Source organism: Balearica regulorum, chromosome 4 (genome assembly GCF_011004875.1).
Source record: "Balearica regulorum gibbericeps isolate bBalReg1 chromosome 4, bBalReg1.pri, whole genome shotgun sequence".
NCBI classification, from domain to species: Eukaryota; Metazoa; Chordata; class Aves; order Gruiformes; family Gruidae; genus Balearica; species Balearica regulorum.
Window position 1 is genome coordinate 33,158,669 of NC_046187.1, and position 22,266 is coordinate 33,180,934.

Here is a 22,266-nt window from a genome sequence, read left to right on the forward strand (position 1 = left end):
TGAAAAATCAGGCACACATACCTTTTCCCCCACCTCAGCACACCCCTCAGCCTGCACTGTTCCCTTTCCCAGGACCAGAGCACTCCTACTGCAGAGCAGCTCCCTGCTGCCTTTGGGCAGATCTGCCCCCCCTGGAAGAATCCCACCACAAAGACAATGCCAACAGCAGCAGGTGAGAGCCCACACAGGCTCCTCCGAGCCACAGAGGAGGAAAACAATCACAGACCAGCAAGAAGCATCATGCAATACCCTTTTCCCAGGTGCATGCAGATACCGTATTCCTCTGTCAACAGGAGCAGCTTCACAACTTGGTGGAAGAGCTTGCACCCCACTGTGTCAGCATACGTGGTTTTGTGATGCAAAGACTGGAGGAAGGAACTTGAGCAACCAAAAGCTTTACCTTACCCAGCTGCTGTGGAAAGCTAAACACCCTGGAAAGACAATTCATCTTCTGAAAGCAAGACTCAGAAATAGCCACAGTCAGAAGGTGCTCAGTTTTATTTCTGTAGAGAGCAAAGGCTAAACTCGCTCTCTGCAAGGCTTTGTAGCAAGATGGGAAGTACAGCCTGCAGAGCCCCTCAAGCCAGCCCACACCAAGACTATGCTGGTTTTCCCCTCCCCCCAGCTTTTCTTCTTATGTGCAAGTGGCAAAAGCCACCCAACTCGGTAGTTCATTGTTTGAAATGCAACACCTTCAGGGCATCCGCAAGGCCTGGTCTGGTCTCTGTAGGCAAAGCCAGGTCAAATCCTGAAACTAGCCCTGGCTGGCATTTACAGAAGAGTTGACCCCTTTCTGCAAAGGGGCACCTTTCCTGCCAGTGCTTTTTACTGCAGCGGTAACAAGAATAACTAGTTTGAGGTGAAGGGTCTCACTTTCACTTGATCCTCGTATTAGAAAAAAGCCTGACCCCACCACCACCTACTGCAACACCTCTCTTAGCACCCACCACACCCCAGTGCCCTGGCAAGGAAAAAGCATTGATCCCAGATCAAGGCAGGTGGGGGAAGGACTGAGACTGACCTGAAATAAATGCAGAAAAACCTGAAAGGCTGTTCCCAGCACTGCAAGCAGGGGAAGAGTGTGGAGTAGCTCAGGAACACAGTGGTTAGAGGTGAAACTTCAGAGCACAGAGACAAGGGCCTGGCTTCTCTCCTCTCTCCTGTGGCTTGCAGGGGCTCTGGAAGCATTTGTGCTGGCAGGAACAGGCAGCTCTTTCCTGTTTCAGGCAACAGAGTCACTGCAGACATGTGCTCCTCCCTGCCGATGGCCACTTGCAGGAAACTGGTCCCATGTCCAAATCGCCACCCCAGCCCCATGGGTGTTTAAATAAGATGACAACAAAGATATACAGCCAACATTTTGTTCCACCTTTATTTTAACAATCAGATAAAAACAGAACCATAGTTTTAAAAGAGTCATTACATGGCAATTATAAAGTGCATTTTCCACTTGAATGTTGTGTACAAAAATATCTTTTAAAAACAAACATGCAAAACACCCCACAAGGCACTTCCAGGCATAGAGCAAGGAGAAAGACCCCTCACTTCTATGTTCACATTGGCAATGGAAAAAGGGAAAAGGGGAAAGGCCACAAGTAGTATTTTTAAACCACTATTGGTCAAGTAGTCAGTTCCCAGCCTAGCTTTTACTTATGGCATTGCTCTTCTGGCTTACCTTCCATGTTCTTCACTAAGCACATCCCATCCACAGCCTGAGAACAAACAGGCCCATAAGGAGATACCACCATTCGCAGCACCCCAGACATACATGCCTTGTTTCAGCCCACAAACAGCTCTCCGTAGGCATGAGAGCATGCCAGGAGAACATGACTTTTTACAGTCTTACAGCATTAACACCATACACTAAATTAAAAAAAAAAAATCAGTGTCACTCAGACTTGCTTTAAATTTAAAGCCGGGTTCAAGCCAAGCTAGGCAACAGTCCCTTCAAGAGAGACCAGATGCAGGTTATAAGGGCTGACTCAGGAAGCTGCTTGAACAGAGGAACCAAGCCTGATGAGCTCTGGGCTAGCAAGTAGATTTACCACCTGGACTAAGTGATCAAGCACAGTGATGACATGCATTGATGTTGGGTTTTGAAAAAGCAGCAGCTGAAGACTAGCTATTCTTCCTGCAAGCTCTTCTTGTCCCTTTTGGCATCCAACAGTGATCATAGTATCCCTTCTAGGTTAGGGTAAAATAGCTTTAAGTATTTTACACAGTAGTCTCCAGAATTAAAAGTTAGGTTTAAAAAGTTAAGTAGTCTAGCCCATTGCTTCTCTCCAGCCCATCCATAGGCTATTATAGGCACCCCAAAAAATTATATAAAGCTTATGCACTAGAAAAAGTAAGATTCCTTTGACCTCTATTTCTACAAACTATTCAGCACTCTCCCTTTGAGCTGAGGGATTAAATTATTCTGCTCAACTAGCATGCAAGAAGCTTTGTGAGGCTGTTTGGCACTGCACAAGCTGGCCACCTCAGCATAGGCCCAGAAGACAAGCCACCTCTTTGAAGACAGGGATGGTTCACATCAGTGATTTGTTTCACATCCAGGGGTGGTGTCAGGATAACCCCACATCTCACACTCCTCACAGCTAGTTCTTTGCACAGGTGGGGTTAGCCGCTTCTTAGGGAAACAGAGATGCAAAGTTTGGGCATTTACAGGTTGAAATGGCAGCTACTGCTACAACAGCGAGGGAAGCCCAGCATGTTGATGTTCACCCAGTATAGCCACAGCATCCTCATGTGAGCAGTGCCGGGCCATTAGCTGTGAAGTAGTCCATGGCACAGAGCAACAAACCATTAGGAGATTTTTTTTTTTCTAAAGTGACATCATTTCCAAAGCCTGTTTATCCCAAAGCATTGCTGGGATCACATGTACCACCCCTTTCTCAGTCAAGGCACTTCCACCACAGTAAGTACACAGTCACCTTCTTATAACAGGACACAGCAAAGAGTAGCCACATGGCCCATTTACATTTAGCTCCTGTAACACCTGAGCACAGCCTCCAGCACAGCACTTGGGGCCCCAGCTGGGCAAAACCCTGTTTTACAGTGTGCATTTTCAGGGCCCAGCATGGTCAACAGCTGACTTCAAACATCCCTGGCAAAGGCAAAAAGCATCATTGATCACTTGTGATTAAAGAACAGGAAGGTTTTGAAGGCAGCAGTCAAGGCTTTCAACCCACGGCTGTGCTACAAGTACCACGCAGCTACAGCTAATCTCTATTTTTGGTAACACCATGGGTATAATGAAAGTTTTTCAAGATCAGCTGATAGAACAACTGGTGACTAAGCACATCAGATCCTCTCCCACTGGCACATATGTTTCCTAATATGGCAGGCTGTAGGGCTACATTTCCTGTCATCAGTCACATTTTTATTTCCAAAACACCCTTTTTGCCTCCAGTAGGAAGTTTCCCACACTACAAGGATGCGTGCAAGGAGAGTACACTGTTCCCTGCAAGCCAACCACTCTATTTCCTGACAGGCACGGGCCAGCTTTGCTAGGAGATCCCTGCAGCTGCAGTACAGCCCACTAAAAAAAGTAATCCTAGAACACATTTTGAAAAAGCCTTTTAACACTAGGCAAGCAATACAAACCAGCCACCACTACGTAGCTCAGACAGATGATATAAGCACTGTAGTGTTTCCCTGGAGACTAGCAGCTTTATAGAAGAGGAAGGAGTAGCAGCACTGAAGACACACGAGCAACAGCTCCTGGTCCTTTGAGCATCTGGAAAGCCAGTCATCCGAACTGAGGCAGGGAAGGGAGCCCTTTATGGCAGGGATGCTTCCCTGGCTGTAAGCCCACCGCCAGCAGAGCACTGCACATCTGGTTTTGCTGGGAGGCTTACGCAGAGCTACATGGAGCCATTTTTTTTCCCCACCTTTCTGTACACCTCATGTTCAGACCAGCTCCCAGGCCTGCAGACACACCAGCAACAGTTAGTCAATCAGGACTTGGTCCTTGGGTCAGTAGTACGGCCCTAGCTTCTCATAGCCCGAATAGCTGGGCCACTCGGGAAAGAGGCCGTAGGAGCACCGAGGGCTCCCAAACTGGTCAAAGGCACTGCCGAAGTCAGGGCCCTGCGGGGTGCGTATGGCTTCCTGGGCAGACTTCAGTTCTGACCGTATGATCCTGTAATTTGCGCCCCTGTTGCTGTCCCAGTACACCTTCCCGTTGCACTCAAAGGAGATGGCAAACTCAACTCTTTCATGTGATTGAATTCCCTCAGGCAAGCTGATGTCAAAGGAAAACGTGTCCCGATCTGACCCGCCATACGTATCCTTGACATACTGGCATGGATAATCTACAAAGTTTTTCCAGGTGTCAAATGTCATCCTGATCTTCACAGTCTTTTCAAAAGCAAGGTTCTTCACCTTCACTGTTCCCACAACAGATCGCTCCTTCAGCATACAATTTTCAAGGCAGACACAGTCAGCCTGGAGACGGTTTCTGAAGTCCAGGTAGTCCACAGAAGGCTGAACAAAATCCAGGACAAAGCTGTCCCTCTCCACTGTCGTCAGACCTACAATGTTGTCTATCAGCTCAGTGATGTTGAAAGGAATATCTAGTGGATCATCAAACTCTGAGAACACCTTCACCATCGTCAGAGCAAAGCCTCTGCTATCTGCAAACGACACCCTCTTCTTCACTTTGCTGTGTGTGAAGGAGGCTGCTGCGTCTTCTGGTCCATTCAGCGCAGTTTTGCTACTCAGCTGGATGCAGGGCCGCAATGGCTTGCTTGGCTTTGGAGCAATTTTGCAGGCACACTTCTCTCTCCGCAAGGGTGAGGAACACAGGTATAGCTGCATTGCTACATCCACAGCCATTGCTTGTTTGTGAGGAAAATAGTCTAATACTCTGGAAGATGAGAAGAAGGGTCAGTTGATGTTAGAAGAGCATTTTAATATGACTTTTGTCAGACAAATGCCTCACCACTTCCCCCCAGCCAACCCAAAGAAACTTGCTTCCATCAACCCCACAAGTCCCTCAAGCTTAAAGGCAGGTACTCACATGATGTGATTTACAGACCTGGTGAGAAATGTGCTACAGCAGAAGTGGCAGGACTGGAGCCTGTTGTGCCCTTGAACAAGATCTCTTCCAGTCGCTACAGACACAGTCACCATTTGAAGACATACACAGGCACTGCCCTATGTGCTAGCAATAGCAGGCTCCAGAGCATTTCTGACCCAAAGCAAAACCCATGGCTCAGTCCTGCTGATGTCCACAAAATCCAGAGATTATCAAATTTCAATGCTATGTAAAGCAGTAATCCTGCTGCATTCTCCTCCCTCCAGGGGAGACTCTTCCTAGGGCATTGGGTGCTTTTGCAGGAGCAGGAACTCAGTTTATCACAAGCTGCTGTACACAACTGACCTCACCTTTCATAAAACTCCAAATATTTAGTATTTTAAGAGGCTAAAAAACACTCGTTTGGTTAAGCTACATACATTGCTCATCACTGTCTCCCAGAACCGTTTCATCTAAAATGCCTGCAAGTTGTCTTGCAAGGATAGCAACAGTCTGCTACAGCAGCAGGGTAGAGATTTAGCTGACATTGCTCTGCACCTACAGAGGAGCTGCTTTCTTCCCTCTGGTGCACTTTAAAACACATGTCAGCTCAGTTGGCCCAACAAATTTTACCTCTGACACAGAGTTTGCACCTCAAGCTTCTACAGCACTTGTGCTGAGCCCCTGGGAAATGCCTGTATAGGCACAGAGCTCTGCCAAACAGAACTCACCTACTTAAGGTTGACCAAGCCTTTAGAAGCAAGTCCCTGCCCCCAAAAGGCACAGGTACACCCCTCTCACCTCCAGCAACCAGCCTGTTCCTCCAGGGATGCGGCACTGTCTTTCTCTGTGCACTCTCTCTAGGGCAGCTCCCACTCAGCACCTTGGCAGATGCAGCCCTGGAGTTGCCTCTGCAGCCTGGCAGCTCCCAGAACATCGTATGTATCGCTCCTGCCCTTACACTGAGGTTAGGCTGAATGTTTTTGGCACTCTTTTTGGCCTGGCTCTGGATAAACCACTGCACGGATTTACCGCATACATCCCCCTTAAGTCAACTGCATTGCAGCTGACCTTAAACACAGAATATTCCCTTAATAAAAATCCTGTCTGGCTGCAGGCCAGACTCCAAAGCTGCCCCCACCATGCAGGCAGGGCGAGCCAGCAGCGGTAGCAGCAGCCACCGGCCACGTGATGCGGCAGAGCTCCAGCTGCCAAAGCCACGCATAGCCAGCTCTAGTACTTGATTGCTGCCCCCGTGCCAAGAAAAAGCCCAAACTACGCTCTCCAATTCAGTGCTTTAACTCCCCACCCCGCAACACCAACAGAGCAGCTCTGACCAGGCTTTCACAGCATCCATTCAGCAAGGGTATCTGTTTATTCAGAATAAATGTGCCAAGTCTTGCTTCCCAACACACCCACCAGCTAACTCCTTCTGCATCGCCTCCTTCCAGCTCAAGGGCAGCTGTACGAGACAGACAGCAGATCCACCTGTCTGCTAACACCATTCTGCTCATCTCTACCTGGTTTTGCCAAGTTTTTATTCACACACACTGTATATAGGTCATTTCCTCATTTAAATTAATGCAGCCTCCAATGCTTCTCACTTACTTGGGCCAGTTTCATCCACATTGCATCTTTTCCCAGGGAAATTTATTCAGCTGAATTCCCATAACTGCTGAGAAGTCAGGTTTCTTAGTAAGCCTGGGTTACTCACAATTTTTAGAACAGAAAGGCATGAAATATCCAGCCTGATTTGCATTACTTGGAGCTTTTTTCCAAGTTAAAAACTATAGTAAGAGCTTTTCATACCTACTATTACACTGAGCTCCATGCTTTTACAAACTTTTTCAGCTCATTTGATACCTCAGACATCTCCTCCTGAGCTTGTGAGCCTGCTGATGCCCAACTCACAGCCAACAGAGGAAAATTTCCCTTTTGGGGCTAGTGTTGGCTGTCTGAACTTCAGATGCTTTGAAGGTGGGAACAAGGAAATAGTTTTGAGAGCTCACAGAGGAAAGGGAGCTCTAGGAAGCAAGTAGTCCTGCACAGGTACAGGGGCTGATTCTTTTCCACTCTCCTCTCAGAAGGAAGGCAGACTAGATTCTGCCCCTGGACACCTTCCCACAGCTTCACCCTCTCCAGAAGGGGACATCACTACTCTTTCCTTCTCTATTTCTAAGAAGGAGACACAAGTCAAAGCAGAGAAATTATTTTCACATTTATCAAAACCCTTTGATTGCCTGCATGGTGCTTCCAGCACTGTTTGCAGATAGGTAACCCTCTTGCAGAGGGCTCAATGCACAGCAGCAGCTAAGCCAGAAGTTTTTAGACATGACACACTGCCAGATGAGGCAATGCTCAAGTTTTCTACCCTCTTCTCCTCTCCAGTTCAGGAAGGGCCAAGCTGTTCTGAGGGCACAGACCACTTCTTACAGGCATTAATCTGAGGTCCAGGCAATACACTAGCACAGCCTACCTCTTCTGCAATCAAAAGCTGCGCTGCAAACCCGAGCCAAGACCCACCACCCAGCCCCGACAGAGCACCAGGACACCCTCGGCGAGCCCGGCGGAGCGGCGCCCCACCGCTCCCAGCTCACCCGGAGAGCTAAGCCCAGAGGGCCCGGTCTGTGTACCCACCCCGGCAGTAGCACGGCGGCGGGGAGCGCTGGTGGTACCGCTCCCGCACACGCGGGGAGCTGCGACCCCGCACCGGGAGACAGGGCAGGCACTCGGGGAAGCCAAACGGCAACAGCAGAAGGAAGGAGGACGCGAGCCCCAGCGGGGCCATACCTGGTGCAGTGCATGAGGCCGGTCCCAGCACCCCCCAACTCGCCGCCGTCGGGGCAGTCCCGGACCCGGCTCCTTAAGACCGCCCGCCTGCCCCGCCCCGCCCCGCCCGCCCGGCCAGCCCGCGCCGCAGCCAATGAGCGCGCTCCGAGCGCGGCGGGGGGCCAATAGGCTGCCGGGCGCCCGGCACGCGAAGGGCCGGGGGCCGCGGCGGGGGGAGCCCGGGCAGGCAGCCGGGGGCCGCGGGCGGGGCGGGGTGTCCAGCCGCTCCTGAGGAGCTGGGGAGCGGCAGCGTATCGCTTCGGCAGCCGCGGCGGAGCCGGGGGACTGTACTTCTTCAGAGCTAAGGGACCCTCTTCCTTTGTGAAGGGGTCTTGCTAAGGCAGCCCCTCCGCCTTTCCGCGAGCAGGGTTTGGCAGGAGGCACAAGCTGTGCCGGGCACGGATGCTCCCAGCCCCTCTCGGTCCTGCGGCAGCGCATGGCTCCTGTGCCACAGTGCTGTCCCTACCTGTCCAGGAGAGCAGAGCAGGGCTTTGTGGACATCGCAAATAAGCAGATAAGGGCAAAACCTACAGGAACGTGTTCTTGAGGCAGGGAAGCCTTTTTGGGGCTCTGACCTCGGCTGTGCTCGCCCGGGGTGTTTGGGTGCTCGGGGACAGGTGGGGAGGAGGGTTACTCACACATCCACCTCTTGTGACCGCAGTGCCGGCTGGCACTGGGTAGAAATCTCCAGACGATACTCCAAAATCCTCTTACCAGACAATATTTATGGTGGGGAGTGGAAAAAATTACTGTGTCATAGAGGTGACTTACGGTAGGAAAAAACACGAGCGGGGCCCAGCTGGCACAGACACCCGTCCCACGGGAGTCCCTATCCAGGCACATGCACAGAGCTGGGGAGGTCTTTCCGACACCCTGAAAACATCGGTCAGGCGAGTCGATGCCTCGGCACAGACCCTTGCTGCTTTGCAGGGCTGGCTGGGCCAAGGGGTCTTCCCAGCTGCCCTCCCGCCACGAGTGTCCGGCTCTGCTCCCCGGGGCTGCTCCTGAGTCGGCTTCGCTGCAGAGCCCGATGTCTTCACCACTGCGAAAGGTGTACACGGAGCTGGCCGCCCTGGCAGGGAAGCGGCTTTGGGGATAAACGCTGCCTCCATGGGCAAGCAGCGGAGGCTGTAAAGCCTGCTGCGAGGTGGGGATGGTGCATCTACCTTCTGCCCATGGCAACATTGGGGATAGTAGTATTTGCCTCTTTTTGTGCCACGTCTGGCCTTTAACTGCACAGCTGCGAGCAATGCTGCTCTCTCTTGCTTCCCTTACAGAGCATAAAAGCAGGATTGAAGTGTCAACATTCGTTTTCAATTAACTTGTGGAAACACAGCGCTATTGTTAAAGCCGGAGACTTCCTGCTGGAAGCTGCCATTTCATAAACTTATTACTCTGCAAAGCAAAAACGTTTTGTTGATGGAAAAAAACCACATTGATTTTTGTTTCAAAAAAACTTTTTAGATAAAGGTAATGATTTAAAGTGGAGGAGAGAAAGCTGAAAGATACATCCACTGCAGGAGTCTCGCAGACTTACAGCAATATTTTACGTGCCGAGGGTACGTTTGGATTTCAGCACGTGGTACGTAGTGACGGGGTTTACAACAAGGATGAGGGGAACCATGTTCAGATTTGCCTCGGAGCAATAGGCAGAGACCTGATAAAGTGGTCGTGGCCCATGGGCCCTCTCCACTGCTGCCTCCCCTTACCCAGGCAAGGCCACCACTGCCTGGCTCACTGACACTGATCCTGGCTCAGCGTCGCTGATCTTGGGACACCAGAGAGATTCAGGTGGAAGTGGCAAGTTTAACGGGATGAGCCCAAAAACTGGGAAGCCTCGACCTGACTTGTTGCTTTGCTCTGCCACAGGTTTCTCCTGCATGTTGCTGGCTGCTCAGCACCACGGAGGTGCCGAGGGAGGTGTTGGTTAACCTCTGAGCTTTGATGGTTTTGGCCAGCCAGCGCCAGGGAAGGAATGCATGTGAGGTGGCTTAGGGCGCGTTTCTGCCCCACAACACAAGCCCTGTTTGCCATGAGTGGGACAGGGTGTTTCACAACTGCTGCTTGGTGTTTGCCCCCAAAGCAAAGGTAGGTGGAAGTCAGGGAAGGGCGTTGTGGCGGGCTGTGGACACAGGCTGTTATCTTTGGGGAGCTGAGATAGCGGCTATATTTAGCTCTATGCTGGGCCCTTGCACAGTGGTTGTCGTGATTTCCTCACAGCTTTCCAGCCCTCCCCCTTTGCTGAGGGATGAGGAAGAGCTTGCTCCCTGGCATGGGGAAGAGGCTCCGGGAGTGTTTCTCCCTGGAGGAGCATTGCAGAACCAGTCCCATCCATGACAGACGTCTCTGGAAGGAGGGTCCCACTCTCCCATCAGGTCTGGGGTTTGTTCCTGATCCGACTGGAGGATTTACCCCCGGGTCCTCTGGGACAGGACGTGGTGGCTTCTGCACCCCTGGGCTCGCTGCAGGAGGGGAGGCAAAGCTTCTCTGTCCCTCCTGTGGGGCAGCCCTCCTTCCCACACCACAGTCCCTCAAGACCACCTCTACCAGCAGACTTGAGTAGGTCCTTGGGGATCCCTCCTGGTCCTGCCACCTCCTCCGGTGCCCTGCTAGAGGCAGGGGTGGATGGAGCATCTTCACCTCCCTGTCGGGAACTGGCAGGCTGCTGCAACAGCTTGGCCTCTCAGCAGCTGGCCACTGGGCAGTCCCGGCGGGGAAGGGAAGCAGGGCCGGGGGTGTTGAGCAACGTGTCCACACTGCAGCACTCTGTGAGGCCAAGGCTCAAGGGCGAGTGTTGTAAACCAGTGGAGCGGCTGATGTAACAGCACTGCCCAGGGAGCCGCGCCAGGGCTGCCCCCATCCCATACCTTGTGACCTCTCCCAAATCAACAGCCCCTTCCTGCTACGTTCTTCTTCCCACCACCCCGGCTGCTATCCCCCATCACTGCTGACAGGCACGGGGGCTCTAGCCCCCAGCACCTGAACACCCAACTGCAGCACCAGATGAGCCGGGAGCGCCCGGTGGCACAGCTGGGGGGAGGTCTCCATCCCTGGCTGCTGGAAGTCCTTGGGGTGGCGGTGAAGGTGCCATGTTCCTTGTGCTCGCCGCAGCAGCCCGTGGAGACAGATGGTACCCACTGTGGTGGTGCGGCTGATGCTGTTGCAATGTTGGCGCTTGCCAGCAATTTCCAAATCGGTGACACTGCCTTTGAGCTAGGCTTGCCCCAAGCAGAGGAGGGTTTTTTTAAAGTCCACCTGCCTGTGACAAGGCTGTGAGGGTACCTCTGAAGTAATTTTAGTCAGATGTTGCCTCATATCAAAATGTGAAGGGAGAAACTAATTTTGGAGTAATTTTTGTCATTGAGGGCATGTGGTCAGGGAGGAAAGCCTGACTGAAACAGAAGCAGCTGTTTTGGGCAGCACTGGGGCACAGCAGGAGAGGCAGTCAGGCCAATGCAGTGCTCCAGGAGCAGTGGCAGTTGGCAGCATGATGTGCCATCCTCCAGAAAGGACGTATCTGTGGCTGAGCTGGGTGTCTGTCTGGACATCAGTCCTACCTCATCCCTTCTCAATGTACCAGTGGGTTTCAGTCACACTTGGCAGGGGAGTGGGAAGCTTACAGACCTCTTTTAAGTTTTGTGAGAATCAACAGCTGGTGGGAAGAGACTCAGTGAGCATCCTCACCAAGCAAATGTGGAGTGGAGCGTGGCTGCGGTGGTCCACTGGCCAGTCGGTGTCTGCACCAGCTGGCCAGCCACCACTGACAGCCCCTTGGACAGCTATAGCATGTGTCATGGGACTGGTCTTGGAGTGGTGGAGAAAGTTGGGGTACTGAAAGCCCGAGAGAGGGACAGCATGACAGAAATCTGTAGGAGGCAAGGCTTCTCTTGCTCTACAGTTCACCAGCCAACTTGGTCTTAGCTGCAACTGCGTGCTGAGGTCTAACGTGTTGCTTGGGAGCTCCTCGTGGTCCCAGGCCCCTGTCCAGCTCCTGTAGGGTCACAGCAAACACAGCTCCCCCAAAGAAAAGACTTGAGAAGTCCTGTCGGGTGATGGGTTTCCCCTCTTTTATTTTCATCGGTCTCAAACTCCTGTGGCCATCTGAGGAAATTAAGCAATGAGCATTCAATGTACTCCAGTAGCAAAGTAAATCCCATTCTTGGTTAAGGCTCTTGACTATGCTTTGGGGAGCTGTGCTCCAAGGCAGAGGTCCCACTGCTTCTCCTGGCTCTGTCCAGAAACAAGAAGTTACTTCGATACATTGGCTGCAGGCCCGAGGTAGGATATTTACTTTGGCACGGCTCCCCTCGGAGCTCATATGCGCTCATGGTCAAGCACCCCAAGGAACACGTACTCTGCCCTGCTGAAGACCATGGTACCTTCCCTTCCAGCACAGCGTGCACAGAGAAGATAGTGTGGGGCCAGATGCAAAGCCTGGCCTGGTACTGTGTGTTGTAGAAAAAGACTGGGTGGTATAAGACTATGGCTCTTAATAATAAAATTCCCAGCAAGAGAGACCATGAAAATCTTTGCAAAAAAGAGAGGTTATGGGGGAGGGAATGAATGCAAATAAGTTACTACAAATGCCTTAAGGAAAGCTGCTACCCACAGAGAAAAAGGAATTGGGCTTCCAGCCAAGGAAGAGCCCAGGGGGCAGCACAAGGAGACAACATGACAGTAGAGTGACCAAATGACAGGCAGGCAGGAACAACAAAGAGGTAAGTCCATGGCCAGGCATAGAACATGGTTGTCAAAAATGTTATAGCGGTGCTAAGGTGAGACATTATATACAGGGTACCAGCTTAAAACAACCTCTTCCCCAGAGATTGGGACCCAAGGAGAGAAGGGTACCTCCTGCCTTCTCAGCATCTATGATGTTCTTTTCAGAGAGCTGCTCCAAGACCTTGCCTTCATGCAGCCTACAGATTTCATTCCCATCAGTGAAGTCCTGGAAAAATCATAGCAAAAGAAAGGAGGTTGGTTTGTTGCCCCAAGATTGCACAAAGCAGTGCAACAACTGTGTACCCGTCCTTACTTTTTTTCTCTTGAGAGCATGCCTTCCCCTAGTGAACTAGTGAACATGCACTGTGGAGATATCTGGCTTGATCTCCCAGAAATTTGTCTTTGGTATGCTTCATTTGATGCAGAGAAACACGGTGGCTTTCCATCCCTTCTGCTGTTTGCTTGAACCCAGGAGTACCTGGCTGTGCAGATATAATGTGTAAAAAAACCCCAAACCCAAAACAACAAAAAAACCTTATAAATTGTCTGTAAGCAGTACATGCCCTCCTACATGAAGGAAAAAGGAGCATAAAGATACAGCCTGGACTAGAACCTCAAATCCTCCCAATTCCCTGTGTGCTCTTCCAAGAAAGGAACAGCAAGGGCTGGGCTGGAGTGGCGGGTGTATGAAAAGGAATCTGGGCTATTTCCATCGATACACTGATGTGATAGCAGAGGCAGAGGGATGCTCAGCTCCACGCGGGCAAGCTGAATCAGTCCAGCTGCATTGACAGCTTGCCTTGTTTACACCGTACAAGTGTCTGACTGGCTGGACTTGGATCTGCCCTAGATGCACAAGTCATAGTGAAGCAATGTATATTTTATCTTTGGTGCCCTACAAAGACTGCAAACCTTATTTGGTGGGGCAGATGTCTTGGGAACTTGCATGTATCCAGGCCTGGGGACTGAGAGGACTTATCTTTGCGTGAGAGACTGTGCTTTGCCTGAAAGTCACTTGTATGCTGATGAAGGCTGCGAGAGAAAAGGCCAGACTGAGGGGTGCGTGTAGTTCTTTTGATAAATATGATCCTAAGCTCCTTTTAGGGATTCATGCTCTTCAGCCGAGCCTCTGTCAGTATCTAGGCTCTCTCTTCTGGTCTGTCCCTCCATGAAGCATTTTGTGTCATCCTAAGATTAGTGTCAATGAAAGATGGGATCCATTGCTCTCCGGGCTTGCCTATCTCTGCGCATTCACTGTAGAGGGAATTTGAAAATCAGCAGGAACGAGATGCCTGACTTTTAAATGGTATCTCAAGCAAGTACCAAAGGCAATGTCAATGGTAAAGGCAAGAGCCGAGCAGAGGGTGCTGGGGAAGGAAGCCAGCTGGAGCTATTCCCATCATTGGCCTGTGTATTCTTTGAAAACATTTTTCAAGTGTAACCTGGCCCTTTTATTTGGAAGTTTTAATTTAATCCCAGGGGAAAAAACCCATGATATTCAAAGACTTAGCCAATTATCCAGAAGTTTGAAGTTTCCTTCTTGCAGAAACTGACTGCTAGCAAAAATTACCCTTCTCGGGGGTTCTTGTACTTCTAAAATTGCACATTAAATGCAGCTAAGTAGGTCACTTGAGATCCCAGGTTTGGTGCACACAACTACCTCCACTGCCCGCAGGTAGCTTGGCATTGCCTCCTCTCCTGAGAGACAGCTCTCTCCCTGCTTGATCTCACAACATCTAGCTAATCGCATCTGCACCTAGCAGGAATCAGTTATGCACAGCATCTTTGCACCAGAGCAAGGACTTCTAAACTTGGATTGGATGAGGCAGAATTTGAGAAATGTGCCTGCAGACAAGAGACACACCCAGGTCAGGAATAACTCTGACGGGACCTGGAAAGCAGGCTAGTTATTCATAGGAAGCCTGGCACTGGCTCTGGTCTAGGAGGAGGAAGTGAGGCTATCGGACAGTACAGTAAGCAGCGTTCCAGTGCTGACAGCTGGAAATAGTGCATGTCCCAAGCCCATGGAGCCTGCGAGCATTTTTGGCTACCTCCTTCATCCCGCCTCTTCTAGTCTTTGCTCATCTCCTATTACTGATCTGCCCAGCTTCCCCCTGCTGCATGGGATGGCGTGCAGAAGGGGAGGGTGCTGCCAGCCTTGAGCAGCAACCGCTGGGATCCTGCAGTGGCTGAAAAAAAGCATAAAGAAAATGCAACCCCCTCCCAAAAGTAAAACGAACTGCTTGGTGTCCATCTAGTTTCCCTGGATGTCACCGTTCCTGAGCAGAAGTTAAAGTGCTGGAAGGCAGATCAAGGTGGTGCAAACACAGCAGGTGGTGAAGGAGAAGGTCTTTGGTTTTGTAAGGTGGGAGACCACCCTATAGTGATCTGAAACAGGTGGCACCAGCAAAGCTGGAAAAAAGCAACTGTAGGAAAATCAGTAAGTTGAAATAAATATGATGGTTCTGAAAGTCATCAGCAATAGGCTGGGAACTGGATCTACTCCCGATAAAGAAGAGAGAAATCTAGAAGAGGTGCAATAGTGCATAGCAGGTGAACATCCCCTGGTGACTGCTGTATTTTGGGTGACTGTTTTTTAAGAAAGGAGGTGAATGCAATATTGCTTTTACATGTCTTGTGCACGGGGACAGCAACGTGGGCATCAGTGTGACTCTCATGTATATGTAGGCACACACATGTACGCACAGGGACACACTCCTGCACAAAGGTGTGCATGCTAGAATCTGTCTGTATGGAAAGATGTAAGAGTTCAGTGTTACGCTCTATGCTCAAACAAGGTCAAAGAGCAGAACACACTCTATTATTGAGCTTTTCAGTTGCAGAGAAAAAAGAAACCTAGTCCCACAGATTTTGAGCTGTCTTAGGTTTCGATCTTTTTTCACCTCCAGAACTGCAATGATAACTCGGGTGTTTTTTCTGAAAGCCAAATGCCACTTCATCTCTACTGATAGGCCATCTTTCCTAATTTTTCAAAAATACTTTGATCGCCGCTGCATCCCCAATTTTGTGCAGTAACGCTCCATCAAAACTAATAGCACAATGCTGAAAAATTGCAGGCAATGCCAAACTCTCTGTACTAATTATTTCAATTCATGTAACGGTTACTTCAGAACACAGGGTCTCCTGTGACGTTCAGGTTCCCAGTGTGGCGAAAGCATGGAAGGTTGCTGTAACTTTATTATCTGAAACTCACAGAGCACTTTGGCTCTCATCGTCAGCACATCCCAGAGGGAGGAGGGTGTTGTCACATCCCAGAGAAGGGCTGTATATCTAGCCTGGCTGCCCCACTGAGAGCTGACCCACCTCAAACCCTGCCAACTTTCTCAACTCTCTTTGATTGTGTGGTCTTGAAATGACTTCAAGTCCAGTCTTCCGACTTCCCCTGCCTCAAGGTCATTGCTGGTTGGATCCTCCGTGGGAGCCCTTACGAGGCCTAGTGCAGCTCAGGTCGTTGCTGCTGTGATCTGGGTTTGAGCTGTTTGACAGTTTTGGGACAACTTTTGTAGCCCTCAGTCCACAGCCACTAGAGTTGTGGTTGTGGTGGGGTTTGCTCAGGTAAGGGATTTGCTTGAGTCCTCCAAAAGGTAGGCAGAGATAGCTCAACCAAATCAAATAATCAAGTACTATTTGATTAACAGCTTAACCCAAATTGTTTGCCGCCTCCTGATCTGGCCTGTGCAATGACACAATTTGAGCTTTGCACCATTCTCGTGCAAGGAACCGTGTGCCGCACGTGCAGGACAGAGCTACCCCGGCACCCAAACTGCCTCTGAGCTTTTTAAAGCCTCCGCTTAAACGTGAACTAAGGCAGCTATAAATAGCAGTCGGTGGCCCCTGGTTAACCCAGGGGCTTTGATCACGGAGCTGGCTCTGCATGTCAGTGCCTGGCTGCTCTCAGCCTCAGCTCTCCCATCAGCTGGGGGCCAAGTTCATCAGTACTCCTGGCTCATTGCTGCCTCGTAGTCTGGGCAACAGGGAGGGGGCATATGTTTCATTAGACACTCATAAATATGAAAATACATATTTATATATTATATGGCAATAAATATGCTTGTACATAACTACGATATACAGTTTCTAATAGAAAATATAAAGCATAAATTGCAAATTAAGACTTAAGTGCAGAGCAAACCGTAGAGATTACTATTTAAAATAAATGTCTAAATAAAGGGTTGGAGGCAGCTGCCTCAGGGCAGGGAGGACGCTTGATGCCAACATTGCAAAGCAAGCAATGTCCCCATCCGGTATGGACGCTGCAGTGGACAGTCTGTCACGGGCCTGAGCGCTGCGTATCACGGTGCTGCTGGATCCCAGCATTTCTTATCTGCATGAGCATGCATCCTATTTGTTGAGTGGACTTCCTTTGTTTTGCAGCCCACTCTCCTTTATGCGTGTGTTATCGCCTTATGATCGGACAGCATGGTTGTGATATGTCAAAGGCATTGCACCGCACTCCAGCTTTAATTGTCTTTTCTGGTCATTCCAAAGTTTGAGGCTCTTAAATCATCGTCAGGGCTGTGTTCCCCACTGCCAGGCACTGCTGAGGCTGCACATGGAGCACTGTCCTCAGTGTGGGTCCCTGACACAAGAAAAATGGTGACAACCTGCAGCCCAGCAGCAGCCACTGGGTTGGCAAGAGTGTGGAGCACATTGTGTATAAGGAGAGACCGAGAGAGCTGGGCTTCTTCAGCCCAGAGGAGATGGGGCCGTAGATGCATCTTCCGCTGCCTGACCTGTAGACAGAGACTGCAGAGCCAAAGCTTCTCAGAGGTGCCCAGTGAAAGGATAAGAGCCAACAGGCACTTCTGCAACACAGGGACCTCTGATGGGATAGGTGGAAGCCACTCTGCTCCAGAAGAATGGGGCAGAGAGGTGGTAGCATCCAGACCATCAAGCCTTGCCTGGATGCAGCCCCAAACATCCTGACCTGACTGTGAGGGTGGCCCTCACACGAGGAGTGGGGAGGGGACAGGCACCTCCAGAGCTCCCTTCCACATAAAGCTGTCCATGACTGAATGATTATATTATATTTCCCCATTTGAAACTGTTGCCCCCTGAAAGCATCGATGGCTACTGATCCCCTGATGTGGTCTGCGGGAGTTCATAGACCCATCTCAGGGGACCAAGGCTCTCAGAGGAACAGGCAAAAAACCACAGTGCTTAAAATTAATGGCAAATACAGAGCAGAATACAGAATGATGAGAGGCAGATAAGACATGGAGAACTTGTATAGCAGTGTGGTATGAAACCCAGCATTATGTGGCTAAGAGAGGAGAAAGAAAGAAAACAAGGATGACTCTCAAAATGGTTTAGTAAAGGTGTCAAAGCTTTTGCAGATAGGAAGTAGTAGATGAGCACGAGCTCACTACACTGTCGCAGAGCAAAGCCCTTCCTTTAATTAATTTATCACTAATAAAAAATTGACCTAATCTCTAGGAAGCGATCAAAGCCAAGTTATCCTAATCTAAGGTAAACACATGCATCTCTTACTAATACAGAGGTGTCTTATTCTGCATAAAGCAAATAAACCTATCTGTGGGCTGTGTGCAAGCGATCTGGCTCACAGACCTTTGCCCACAGCGTGTGATGTGACTCTTGCACCTCTGAAGATTCCTGCCTGCCTTAGCTCCCGCTGCAGACCAGGTAGGCTCATGCTGGTTATCGCTGTTACCCATAACATGCTCAGCTGCCATCTGTGCTGTTCTCTTAAGTAAGTTTGGCTGGCTTGTTTCACCACTCACTCTGGTCTAAGACTTACTACGTGAATGAAGATTATATCAGAGATCCTGTCACCCCATCAGCTGCTAGCATCAGACCACTCTTATTTTTTTCCATTTGTAAAGGAGGTGTATGTAAAATGTGCTACTCCCTGTCATGGGATCTTGTGGATGCTAAAAACTGATGTGAGTTCAAAAAGAGAACCAGACACATTCACAGAAGAAAAAATGCCACCATTGCATACAAAGTCACTGCTGCCTTTTCAGGAAATCCTTGATCTGCAAATCAAGCTGGCTGGGAAACTAATCTGGAGAGGAATCAATACAGGCTTGTCCAGCTCTCCTCTTCCTGAGGCATCTGCCAGAGCTCCCTACCAGACAGGGTCCGGGGGAAGATGGACCACATTACAGCTTAAGGACTCACAAAAAAACTTGCTCAGTGTCACAGATATATTGGAATTTCTCCCTAGAAATGTTCACAGAAGGCAAAATCCTACAGGCAGAGGGACAGCTGCAGAGCAAAGAGCAAGGCTACCCAACTCCTCCTCCCAAACCAAGGGCTCCTGAGTAGAAATGCTCCTGAAGTTTGCAAATAGCTTGAAATCACCTGCAGGGACACATAGTGATGGCCATCCTGAGATGATGCTTCCCCACCCACATGCTTCAGCTGGAGAACCCCGGCGGCATTGGTAACTCCAGCCACCCTGTACTGGGAGACTTGGGACTGGCAGCGAGGGCACTGGTGAGCATCACTGGTGTAAAACTGAAAGGTGCCTGCCCCGTGGCAGGTGCAATGAGTCTCTGCTTGATAGTGAACAGGGATAGTGAGAAGTAGCAGCCTGAGAGTCTGCGATTTCTGTGGTCCTCTGAGCACAAAACCAGTTTATCATCCAAAAGCTGCCCTTCATGTCAACGCTGGCACCCCAACTGCTGCACGGTGGGCTCAGCGCATGGGCAGGGAAGGGCCCAGATGTGGCCTAGTGGTGTTTGAGCTCAGGGGTTCAAGTGTCTAGAAAAAGCCTGATAAGAGGCAGGAATTCAAGTGGTCCTGAAATAGTGATAAGGGCAGCTGGGGACTGCCTCATATGGCCACACGGGCTGGGGCAGTGGGGCTTGGTATGCAAGGAGGGGGCACCTGCCCCACACACTCAGTGTCACATTTCACTCCCGAGGAGACTCGCATGGGGCGAGCAACACGTACTGCGTCTCAAACTCACTGTGGAGGCTGTCCTTTGCCTGCCCTGTGAGGAGGGGCAAGAGGAGAGGGGCCATTCTCCCGGGCCATCTCCAGAGCTTGAGCTGGGCTCCATGGAACGGCTGGGTGATGAGGAGTGGGCCTGCCTGCAGAGCCATGCACGCTGGACTGCTTTGCCTGGTCCAGGTGCTTGCTGTGTTTCTTATCACTTCCTAGAGTGCCAGGCAGCCCTTCAAATTGTGTGGCACATGTCCCATGCTTCAAATGCAAAAGCATTGCTGTCAGAATGTTATCCAAGGTGTCACCGAGCTTGGCCACTGAGGTGGGACCCCAGCAGCGGCACAGGCCTTCCCAGCCTCCCTCGGGGACGTCCCATGTCCCATGGTGGGGCACAGCTCTCCCTGCTACCCTTTCAAGTTCCCAGGCCTCAGCCTTCACCTCGCTGGGTGAGGTTTTAGAGGCACAGGCAGCCATAGCATTCTCATCACGGGTTGTTACTGTGCTGGCCTAGTTTAGGGAACATCACAGGGAGAGGCAAAAAGATGGTTTTCATAAGTTTCCATGTCTCACAGGACTCTGTGCTGGTGCTTATCATTGTCCTGTCCACAGGCAATCTCCTGGATTCTGGGCTGAAGTGTCTGACCCAAAGCCAATGCAGACGTTGGCGTTGGAGCAAGGTGTAAATTCAGTGGCACATCAAAGTCAGGTTTCAGCTCCAAAAACTGGAGCAGTGACTGGAGACTCCCTCGCGGTTTGCCTTCCTAATGCCAGATGAGTTTTGCTCTTACCAGAGGTTGTGACACAATTTCTATTTCAGTGACCAGGTCCCACAGTGACTGAAGAGGTCCCTGAGCTTTCTTTTACTGGGTCATCTGAGATATCTTGATCTATGGGCCCCAGCATGAGGTGAAGCATGCTCCTTTCTGGATGAGGGTAAGCTAGAGACAGGCATGGGCTGGCACCTGGGAGGAGCATGCTAGATAAGCCCAGTGCCAAAGTGGCAGCCAGCTACTGTGTGGACATGTGATTCCAGCTTTTTGGAGACTGTTTTTTAACCTGTAAATAAACCATGTCCTAACCTTGCTCTCCCTTTCATCTTGTGGAAAAGGATATTCGAGCTCCCTCCAAATTTTTGCAATTGTTTAATGCCTTTCAGTCTCAGCCTGGACTCAGTTTGGAGGAAAAAGCAAGCAGATGCTCACGTTGAGCAGTTGTAGCCAACAGAGATGTGTGCTCTGTGGTGGTGTTGCAAATTCCTCTATGTTGGTGGCAGATACGCTTTGGGGTGCACAGGGCTGATGTCCAACTAGTTCAATCTTAACTCCAGGCTTCAAACAAACACGGTGAGCAAATGCCTTCCAGAAGATGCCTCCAGCAAGCAGCACTGTGTCCTCCCTGTCATCCCTCTGGACACTGCGAGGTTTCCCTTTCCCCAGCTTCTGGACTCCCTGGGAAGTCGCTGCTGACCTGCCTCAGGCACAGGCAGCTGCATCTTATGCAAGTGCCTCTGCGTAGCCCTTTCCTCGGGGTGCCTGTCGGCACAGAGATTAGTTAACCCAGACTTCTCCTCTAGGGCTGGGCCTGGGGGACAGCAGCGGCAACTCGTATTTCCCTTCTTGAAAATGCAAAAGGAACGTGGGAGTCCCAGCTCAGCAGAGGTGGTTGAAAGGCTGGCAAAGAGTCTATTGAGTTAAAGTGCCTGCTTCATACCCATTGCAGATGCAATGTAAACATGCCAAAAAATCCTCTGGCAGCAACCCTTTCCCCAAAGTCATACAGACTTTTTGGGAAACCAGCTGCACACAGTTGCCCAGCCTTCTCCTTTCTGCTCCTGGCCCACTATGTTTCCATTCTATGCCTCTTTACCCTGTAGTGGCATTAAAAAGCAAAGTGAAACAAGGGCTGAACGTAGCAGCAGAAACCTTTGCTATCTCCAGAAGTGTGGGAAACTGAGTGTGGCCAGGGAGTAGGCTCCAAAAGCCAGAAGTGGAGCATCAAGGAATTTCAGACTAAATCACCTTACCTCTGCCCAATGCTGAACTGATGGGAATAGTCTCTCTGCTTTGCCCAATGGCAGGACTGTGGTGGTGAAACAGGGGATCTGAGGCAGGGTCTTGAAGCTCCCCTGTGGTAGGTGGCACGTATCACAAGAGCCATTGGGGCCTTTCCCTGCCTGGCTTGGAGCATCCCCTGCCCTCATTGCATGGGGAGCAAAAGGGCAGCTGTGGGGGCTGTGCTGGCCGCCGATCACATGAAGGTGGCGTGCTGTAAGCACTGCCAGCTTCGGGGCTGAAACCCCAGGTTTATTCTGAGAAGAGCTGCTGCATGGGGCAGTGAGCTCTGTACACATGCCTGTGCAGCCCTGGAACACAAAGTCAACACAACTACCTGCCAGGCCTTGAGCTGCAGCTGCAGAGAGGACCCACCAGGCTCCTGTGTCTCTTTCCAGGTGGCTAAGGGGGTCAGACTCCCCTCTGTGAAGAAGCCTTCCCCCTGGCATCCTGCTGGGACATGTCCAGGCCTTGGTAGGTGCTCCATGGCCCCTCAGGTACCCTTGGGACATAGTGCAGTGAGTCCAGATCAAAGTGCTTGTGCCCTGCTAGGCTGGCATGGCTCAGCACATCTGTGTAACACCAGCCACCCCAGCAGGGATAAACCCCAGGCATCTGCACTAAGACTGAGCATCTTACTTCACCCCTTCCTCTGGAGGTAGGCAGGGTGTTTGAGGAAACATCTGGTGGCTGGTCTCATGGTAGTCCTGC

The 22,266-nt window shown here is 50.7% G+C and overlaps 1 protein-coding gene across 2 annotated transcripts; it reads right to left on the minus strand.

The window, feature by feature from the left end:
- Nucleotides 1–1,347: 1,347 nt before the first annotated feature.
- On the minus strand, nt 1,348–7,902 carry PPP1R3B (protein phosphatase 1 regulatory subunit 3B). 2 transcript variants are annotated; one of them, XM_075751667.1, is made up of 2 exons: nt 7,811–7,902; nt 1,348–4,870 (listed from the first exon to the last, which is right to left on the minus strand). In XM_075751667.1, exons 1-2 carry the CDS (start codon nt 7,822–7,824, stop codon nt 3,979–3,981), a joined length of 906 nt encoding a protein of 301 aa, XP_075607782.1. In that variant the 5' UTR covers nt 7,825–7,902; the 3' UTR covers nt 1,348–3,978. The 2 variants fall into 2 exon arrangements, with proteins under 2 accessions (XP_075607782.1, XP_075607784.1); XM_075751669.1 differs by lacking the exon at nt 7,811–7,902 and adding an exon at nt 6,830–7,786.
- Nucleotides 7,903–22,266: the final 14,364 nt, after the last annotated feature.